The sequence below is a fragment of the Melanerpes formicivorus genome, unplaced genomic scaffold (genome assembly GCF_026170545.1).
Source record: "Melanerpes formicivorus ecotype bairdi unplaced genomic scaffold, bMelFor1.0.p_v2 SCAF_24, whole genome shotgun sequence".
Classification (NCBI taxonomy): Eukaryota; Metazoa; Chordata; class Aves; order Piciformes; family Picidae; genus Melanerpes; species Melanerpes formicivorus.
The window spans coordinates 12286996-12296249 of record NW_027142376.1 but is presented as its reverse complement, the minus strand read 5'-3'; the positions used below and the strand labels follow the sequence as shown (position 1 = coordinate 12296249).

General features: G+C 44.6%; 1 protein-coding gene across 1 annotated transcript; it reads left to right on the top strand.

Annotated features, from left to right (window-relative positions):
* The first annotated feature begins 1429 nt into the window (after positions 1-1429).
* On the top strand, positions 1430-9254 carry CMTM6 (CKLF like MARVEL transmembrane domain containing 6). The gene is made up of 4 exons (XM_068152917.1): positions 1430-1816; positions 5310-5486; positions 6352-6450; positions 8510-9254. The coding sequence occupies exons 1-4, from the start codon at positions 1508-1510 to the stop codon at positions 8651-8653; spliced, it is 729 nt and encodes a 242-aa protein (XP_068009018.1). The 5' UTR covers positions 1430-1507; the 3' UTR covers positions 8654-9254.

Here is a 9254-nt window from a genome sequence, read left to right as displayed (position 1 = left end):
CTGGGAAAGAAGTTGCCTTATATTTTATCTTTCATAGGCTTACCTTGTGTTTCTGTGACTCCTTGAAAAGCAGTCTCTCCTCAAGACAGTTGTCTCCAGTACCAACATATGTGTTCAGAATCTAGCAATGTTGCATTAAGATTTTGGTAAAGGTTCAAAAGGGGAACAACTACAAAACAGCCTTAGATTTTACCCAATATCTTGAAAGAACTGACAGCTGCTTCTATCTCCATTGAGTCCTGTCTCCCTCAGACCGCAGCATAGCAGAGTCACACAGCTTTTAGCTTTGGAGTTGTTCAGCCAGTTTTGAGATATTATGCAAAAGTTAAAAAAAGGGAATTTCCTTCAGAAGAGATGCCAGCCTCTTGTAATGGTAAGGAAGGCACTGGGACTTGTAAGTGGTAACAGTAAATGTTATGGACTACACCTACCTGCTCAGTCCTGGAGTCTGGGATGCTGCCAGCATAGCTAGTTAGGCTCATCCCAACCCCAGGCAGAAGTCAGGGCACACCCATGGTGATACCTTACCGATTTGAGCAGAAACTCCCATGCCTTGGGAATTACGGGACTTGCCCTACTCATTTGGTACTCAAGCCAATTCCTGCAGATGAATATTGTTTATAGTACAGACTTGTCTTACCAGGAGCAGTCATGCACGCAGCCTGCTGGTGCACATTCAGCATGCACTGCTTTTATCTGGCCATACTGCTCCATCTGTCCAGCTCCTGGTGGCACGTAGCAGAGTTACAAAGAGCACCTACCCCATGGGTCTGTGTAGCACGCACTTCCACCTGTGTGGCTCTGAAAGAGGTGGTGTCTGAACCACCTGCCTCTACTTCCTAAGCACATATAAAGCTAAGGTTAAGCCAAGCACATTGCCATCTTTTTTATCAGATGAGGGTATTTGACTAAATGTAAATAAGTGATGTCTGAACTTGACTATGAAGTTCCACAGTAGTTCTGTGAATGATGCATTAGTAATATAAAAATGAATGTAACACGCTTTTGCTTACCTACAATGAGCATTCTCTTACCTAGGTACCCAAAAGCACAGAATCACAGAATTTCAGGGCTGGAAGGGGCCTTGAAAGATCATCCAGCCTGCCCCTCCCTGCCAGAGCAGGATCACCTACACCAGATGGCACAGGAACACATCCAGGCGAGTTTCAGGTATCTCCAAAGAGGGAGACGCCACAACCTCCGTGGGCAGCTGTAGTTTCTTTTAGAGTTGCTCTGGGCAAAGGTATGGAAGCATATTAGCAGCGACTCTGGGATACGAGTGTTTTCTCCCATTAACAACAGGGAATGTAAGGCAGGGAAAGCTTTGTCTTAAAAAAATCCTTCCAGCATCATAATCTCCCGTGACAAGTCAGTAATCTCATAAATTCTTCTTAATAAAGCACCCCCTCACAAACTTGAGAACAGACACAGGCCTGCGGCGAGTGCTGCAAGCCTGCCGCTGGCCACGGCCCACGGCCCCCGCCCCTGCCAGGCCGCCGGGGGAGCGATGGCGCCCACTGCAGGCAGCGCCTTTGTGCCGCTGGGACCTGAGCAGGCTGACGCCTCGCCTTGTCTTGCCTTGCCTTGCCCTGCCCTGCCCTCCTCTCCTCTGCACTGCCGTGCTACGCAGCTGTCTTCCCCTTCCTGCCGCCCTTTTGCTTTCACTTTGCGACTGCTGACAGCCGGCGCCGCCATGGAGAACCACGCCGTCTACAACCAGACCACCGAGCCGCAGGCCAAGCCGTCCCGCCGCCCCTTCGGCTGCACCCTGCGGCACCTGCGCGGCTGGCGGCTGCCCACCAAAGCGCTCCAAGCGGTGAGTCCTGTCCTGTCCTCGTCTGCTCTCTCCTCTGCCCGGCGGAGAGGGGGGCCCGGACGGAACGTGTCCACCCGCCGGCCCAGGCTTGCTGACCGACCGATAGACTGACTTCCTGCCAGACTGACAACCGGCCTGCCCGCCTCCACAGGTAGCGGCCGCGGACGTGCCGGGCCTGGCGCGGAGCGAGCGCTGGGGAGGCCGAGAGCCTCACCCCGGTGGGCAGGGGCGGTGGCGGGGTAGGGGTAGGGCTGAGCAGCGCGCCGCAACCCCGGCTGGGCCTGCGCCCGCCCGTGTCACCGCTGAGCTCCACAGGTGTCCCCGCTTGGCGAAGGGGCGGCTTTGGTGTAGAAATGTGTCTGTTCTGATGACCTCTGGCGTAGAAATGTGCGTGTTCTGAAGGTCTCCGGCTTTAGGGCAAACTCAGCCAGTTAAACTCTTCAGTGGCGAGGGGCAGGTTTGGGCAGGTGTCTGGGTGCAGGCTTCCCGTCGGGTTACCGCTGTCCCTCAGAACGGGTCTCGCTCCGGCAGAACGCCTGGCTTCAGACGTAGTAGGGGCAGCGCCCACCTTTGCTCCTGGTCACTAAAGCTGTGCAGACTTGTTACTCGGCTGGAAAGCAGGCATTGTCTTACAATACCTTCGTCCCTACAGTTCAGATTATTTTATGGTGGGGCAGTAACACCCTTGTTCCTTTTTCACATTCTAGCTGTCCAAGCAGGTGCTGGCATCTGATAGCTGCGTGACTTGCGTGGCTAAGGTTTGGTGCTGCAGCTGCTGTGGTTCAGCAGCCTGCTGTCATAGTTTAAAATCAGAGGGAAACTTCACAAGAACCTCAGTATTTTCTTCCAAGGGCCACTTCAGATGCAAATAGGAGGTAGAAGCCTTTGGTTGAACCTCAGGGTAGGGCAGTAGAACTGAGAAGGACTTGCTGGGTCATCAGATCTGGACATCCCTCTCACCCCTGCAGCTCATTTGTAAGTTCATCAAGCTATACTGACTTTGCTAAAATAGGGATGCTCTTTTCTCCCATGATTCATGGTAGAAAAATGCACCAGAAATATGCAGTGTTGATGGTGGCCTTCTGTATGAGGCATTGCAATGCATCACTTCATGCTGTGCCCACCAGGGAACAAAAGGCATTTATTCTGCTTGCATTTTTACTGCATGTAGCATTATTCCTGGAAGCATTCAGCAGTTGGGTACGTGATTCAGACTCATGCTTCTTCTGTGGTTGATGATGGACTCTTCCAAAACATGCCTATCCTACTGCTAAAAATGTGAGGAGCATCATGCTAAGTACTGTCAGGGAGGTAGTGAAACTGACAGTGGGAAAGGACAGCTGGCTTTGTGTGTCACGGTACATTCTCCAGCCAGCAAAGTGGCTTTTTAGTCAGATGCATCATGCTGACAGGAATTGTAGGTGATTTCCAACCTTCTATCATTACTTCACCATTGCAAAGAAGAGGACATCTGGGTTTTAAACTTGGTCCTGGCACACAATCAAAACCCTCACACCAAAATGTAAGATTCTTGAGTGCTGGAATGGTAACATTGCTAAAAATAATGTTTTCTAGGAGTGTTTAAAAAAATTACACCCAAGGATGCTATAAATAGAACATAAACTTTTACTTTGTCTACTGGAGATTAATAAAGTAAGAGCTGATGACTATTGCTCTCAGACAAGCAGATAATTTGTATAATTAGGTTCACTGACTAAACCAAACTATTACATTTGCATATTTACTGGTGTACCAGAGTTTTAAGCTGTTTACCTGAACAGAGGCATCATTTTAAAAGCTTGCTAGGTGGGAAAATGGAAAATGATGATTATCCTAAACAGGATAGATAGCTGCTTAACACAATCCTGTAGAACTAGCTGTTTATGGCTCATACCTGTCCTTCAATGACAGCAAAAATGAAAATAAAAGGAAATTGAATTATAGTAATTCACTGTCCTGATTTCCAACATTTCCATTTCCTCCCACCACCTTTTTTTTTTGGGGGGGGGGAGGAGGTGCCTTTACCCAAAATGCCTAGATCTTGGAGTTGATAGTAAAAATACCTTAAACAAGCCCCACAAATTACTGAAGGTGAAATCCTCAGTATGTTCAGTAAAATTCAGTTCCTGTTTGGGGAAAGTGTTGCTTTATAGAAAAGCCAATGGTTGTTGTTAACATATATTAGCCTTGTGTTACAGTAGTGGTTGTCACTGTAGTTATGCACCAATAATCACTTGTCTGGACTGCTAAAGAGGGTCTAGCACTCAGAATCAGCTGCCTTCATTACAGTGAAGGTAAGAGGGCTGCTGAGAAGTTTGCCTTGTCAGCTGCTGCAAGAGAGAAGGAAAGTTTGTGGAGACCTGGTAGTGATATTGCCCTTTTTCCACCTCAGGTTCTTTCACTTCCTGAGATCCTGTTTATGTGATTCCAGTGTTCTTAAAACATGATGCTTTGAAGTGCCCTTCTGAGGCCTTAATTAGCAAGGGGAATTTACAGGTGATAAATTGTTGTTCTTATTTTTTTTTTTGTCAGCAAACAAAAGGGTGGTGGTTTATTTTCCAAGCACAGTTGTGAATCTTAGAATTTTATTTAAAAGTTTTATTTGAAGGAACTGTCAACCTCATTATTGCCCAAGCAGTCTTATGCAAAATGTGACCAGTGTCCTTATCAGTCTCAATGTTATGGCAGCATCTGATTCCTGCTAATGGTTTTGTCCTAATTTGGTGAACTCTTTACTAAAAGGATCTATGTGAGCTTTATGGGATGGAAGAACCCATAAAGAAGTGGTCAGAATGACAGAGCATTTAAAATAAAGCAATGTTCTTCTACAATAAAATAGTAGAAAGTGCAGCAGCAGATATATGGAGACCATGCAGGAATTAACTCAACCTTTCCTCAGCACCTACTGTGGCAGGAAGGTGAGCATAAGCTTTTGCATGGATCAAACACTGTCTGACATAAATTGCACATAGTTTAAAGTTGTGGCTCCTACAAGTAGAGCTGAGTGTCTGTGTTACTGGGTAACAAGCATGTTAGCTATTACTTTGTCTGCGGTTTTATGAAGGGAGGTAATGTCAGCTGTAAACTTTCAGGGAGGTAACTGACTGTGTCAGTGCTGTCCAATTTCCCCCTCTGCCCTGAACCCATGTGCATTTAAAATTAAGTGCAGTTGTAAATAGTAAGCGATAGCATTTTTGATAATTTTGAGTGGGATGTGTGCTCTCCATGCTGCTGCCTCGTTTACATCCCACTGACTATTGCACAAACCCACAAACTGGGAATCCTGACTGTCTAATCAAGAAGCTCATATTTGGCAGTGAGTGTTATTTAGTGACTAACTTGAACAGCAAGTGTTACTTGTCACTGTAAAACTATTTGTGTAAGAATAGTGCAGAATGTTACTGGCTTCTTTGCAGACTTACAGTTGTCTGTAGTGATTTTCATGGAAGGTATTAGAGACTTGATCCAATTCAAGCATATTATGTGTTTGCAGATTCTGTCTCTTCTGGCTGTTATTTGTGAAGAAATTGTGGAGGATTGTATCCAGTGTGGTGGACTTTACTTCTTTGAATTTGTAAGCTGCAGTGCCTTTCTTTTGAGCCTCCTGATCCTCTGTGTGTATTGCACTGATGTATATGGAACACTTGGGGAAGATAAAGTACAGAGAGTGGTAAGGAATACTTCCTAAAAACAATGTCTTCTGATTAAGGACTACTGTAGAGTTGAAAGGGTATACAGAATGGATCTCTTTTTCTTGTCTATTTAAAAGGTAGATAAAGTAGCTTATAGTTAAGAGTCAGCTCTGAGAATCCCTTTTATATTGGCTTTTCCACAATTGTTATATTGGTTACTTGCAGGATTTTAGGGCTTGTGTGAATCTTTCATGCAGGCTAATGCTACTGCGTAAGCTGCACATATATGTACGTATCCAGGACGCAGTTCACTGTCAGCAGAATGCTTGTAACTTGCCTGTTTACCCTATCTGTTTTCCTACTGGGTGTAGCCTATCTCCTTTTTGGTAATAATCATACTTGTTTATGCTTTTTGTATTTCAGAAGATCTGTGAGGGGCACAAAGTTGCTCTGAAAAGCCAGTAAAAACAATTATGCTGGTTTATGAATATCCCATCCTGTTTGTCTTCAGAGCAAACAGTAAATATTTTTGCATGAAGAGAAAGATAAGAGAGTGTAATAAGATGTTTGAATGAGCACATTTACTTACAGGTTTCTGATTTCCTAAATGGGGTTAATGGTTGACCTGAGCTTGGATTTGATTAGTAAAAATTCGATTAAATTAATTAAATACTCCAAGAAGACGAAACCAGGGGAGTATGTAATGCAAACTCCTTTAAATAGCTGATCAGGTTGAATATTGTTTGGAATATAGCTGTAAAATACATTTTTTTTCTGAAGCTTCCATTAGCATCAAAGTTTAAACATGGATTCACTGCCAGCTTGACTTGGTTGCTGTTATGATTGTTCTTTTTTGGGCAGTATATCTACAGTTCTATCACAATCATTGTTTTTTGTTTGCAGAATTTTTGGTCCATGCCAGTCATAGGTCTCTGTTTTCTGTCAGCATCAATAGCGTTTGCTGTGACCAGCTCTGGGTCTGCTGTGGAAAAAGCTGCATATGTAAGTCTTAAAATTGAATGATTTACTTTGTATTTATCTAGCATGTTCATTTCTCTGCCCTCTAAACTTCACTCAGTCTGCAGGGGAGAAACTGAGAAGAGAACAGAACTCCATGCATTGCAGTGTCGAGAAGGAATTTGCTATTTCAGACCTTCCAGAAATGTACTGTAGATAATCCAAAGAGCAAGCTTTCTTCAGGAAAGCTGGAGAGCTCTGCAGGCACTTACAGCTCCACAGCATTTGTGGCTTGCTTCTGAGTTGCTCAGACTTCACTGCTTTGGCTCTGTATTTCCCTCTCATCTGTTACTGTTTCGATGTTGCCACCCCTCACAGCTGCCTCAGTTCTCTGGTACCCCATCTCCAAAATGCCAACTTTTTTCCTCAATTGGCCTTTCATAATGCCAGCCCCTCACAAAGTCAGGAGGAAACCACATTTTTTACCAGGCATCATGAAGCATATGTGGAGAATGCAGACTTTCAAAGGCTGCAGTTTCCTGTGTGCCAGAAATAGAAATGCAACAGGGCATACATCTCCTGGAAAAAACTGAAGAGACTCAGGACAAGGCACCGAAGAGGCTGAGGGATGCTGTGGATGTCATAATTGCTTTTTTTATTTGGCATTCTGAATATGTGAGTTTAAAAGATCAAATTTTGTTTGATCTCAAATGGGAAGAAAAGAGGTAAAAAAGAAAGCAAAATAATTCCAGAGGCAGTATGAGCTAGTAGAGAGACACACTTTTATGTATCTTCTGCCTAGTGGTTTGAGTATAAATTCTTTCAGTTTTTTTTGTGGAGCTGTCAAAACCAAAAACTATTGTGATTTTTGACACACTAGTGTCAAGTTATCTTTGGGGCAAACCAGCTGTGTAAAATTTAGGTAGAAGTTAGAATAACACGTCTGTCTGTCTTTGCTTTAAAGAAGCTGCCGGAAGGAACCTTCTCCTCAGTGCTATCTTGCCATTAACAAAATGTCATTTTGTCCCTACTTATTGACCCAGTAAGGACTTAGGCTCTGCAGGTCTTGCCTTACTTCACCTTCCATGTATTGTTCTTCTTTACTTACTGCCTATAATCAGCAGCTATGTTCTGGATAAATGCTTTGCTATGCCACCAGTGCCATACCTTAACTAATGTTTTTTGCAATGAAATTATTACACTTTTACTATTAAGGGCTATTTTGCACATATTACAAGGCTCCCACTTGAGTAGGAGAATGAGAACTGTAAAAACTTCTGCATACAATGTACTAGAATTAGGATTTCTGATCTGTTTCTAATATAAATGAATGTTACAGAATCAACCAGGTTGGAAGAGACCCTCGACAGCATCAAGTCCAACTGCTCACCCAACCCTATCTAATCAACTAGACCTTGGCACTAAGTGCCTAATCCAGTCTTTTCTTAAACACCTCCAAGGGCATTGACCCCACCATTTTCCCTAGGCAGCCCATTCCAATGGCAAATCACTCTTTCTGTGAAGAAATTCTTTCTAAGATCAGGCCTAAACTTCCCCCTGCACAGCTTGAGACTGTATCCTCTTGTTCTGTTGCTGCTTGCCTGGAAGAAGAGACCAATCCTCACCTGGCTAGAACCACCCTTAAGGTAGTTGTAGAGAGCAATAAGGTCTTCCCTGAGCCTTCTCTTCTCCAGGATCAGCAACCCCAGCTCCCTCAGCCACTCCACATAGGGCTGTGCTCCAAACCCCTCACCAGCTTTGTTGCCCTTCTCTGGACATGTTCATGTGTCTCAATGTCCTTCTTAAACTGAGGGGCCCAGAACTGGACACAGTACTCAAGGTGTGTGGCCTAACCACTGCTGAGTACAGGGGCACAATGACTTCCCTGCTCCTGCTGGCCATACTATTCTTGATACAGGCCGGGATGCCATTGGCCTTCTTGGCCACCTGGGCAAATAGAACTACCGATTTAAGGAGGACTGTAATCTTAATGCAAAAGCGTTATTAATGTGTGTAAATAGCCTAGCAATCCTCTCCAAACAACGTTAGAATACTGTTAATGTTTGTACATTGTAAAAATCATGCATTCTTTTTGCTTTCACAGGTGTTTGGATTTCTTGCAAGTACTGCGTTTATAGCTGAAATTGTTGTTGAGTGTTGTCACAGGCAGAAACAAAACGTTGAGGGACGCCCTGAGAATCCAGGCAGCACTCAGCGTGCCACAGAAAATCAGCCACTGAATACATAAAGCTAACTTCCTGGAATTTTTCTTTTTCTTTTTCTTTTTTTTTTTTTTTTAATGTGGAAAACTAAAATGAACTTTGAGTGCACTGTAGGCAACAACTTCTTGCTCTTCATTCTATTCAATTTTGTACACGCTGCTTATCGCAAATGAGTAATGGCATCCTGAGCATCATGTTGTAAAGTCCTGCTCAGGAACTGGTCCTGCCACCTGCCCAGGTTAACATACACTAAAAAAAACCTGGTGGTTAAGTAGAATAACTTTAAGGACAAGAGTGTGTTGAATTTGTTTTGACAGAGGTGACTAGTAAAGGTTATCATAGTATCATTCAGGGTTGGAAGGGACCACAAGGATCATCTAGTTCCAACCCCCCTGCCATGGGCAGGGACACCCCACACTAGAGCAGCCTGGCCAGAGCCTCATCCAGCCTGGGCTTAAACACCTCCAGGGACAGGGCCTCGACCACCTCCCTGGACAACCCATTCCAGGGCTTCACCACTCTCATGGTGAAGAACCTCCTCCTCACATCCAGCCTGAATCTCCCCACCTCCAGCTTCATTCCATTCCCCCTAGTCCTATCACTACCTGAGATCCTGAGAAGTCCTTC

Bases quoted from the DNA above. Each gene is read 5' to 3' on its own strand.
- CMTM6 (XM_068152917.1), top strand. From the start codon at position 1,508: ATGGCGCCCACTGCAGGCAGCGCCTTTGTGCCGCTGGGACCTGAGCAG. The intron at 5,487-6,351 runs GTAAGGAATACT...TTTTGTTTGCAG, and splicing joins AAGATAAAGTACAGAGAGTG to AATTTTTGGTCCATGCCAGT. The intron at 6,451-8,509 runs GTAAGTCTTAAA...TTGCTTTCACAG, and splicing joins CTGTGGAAAAAGCTGCATAT to GTGTTTGGATTTCTTGCAAG.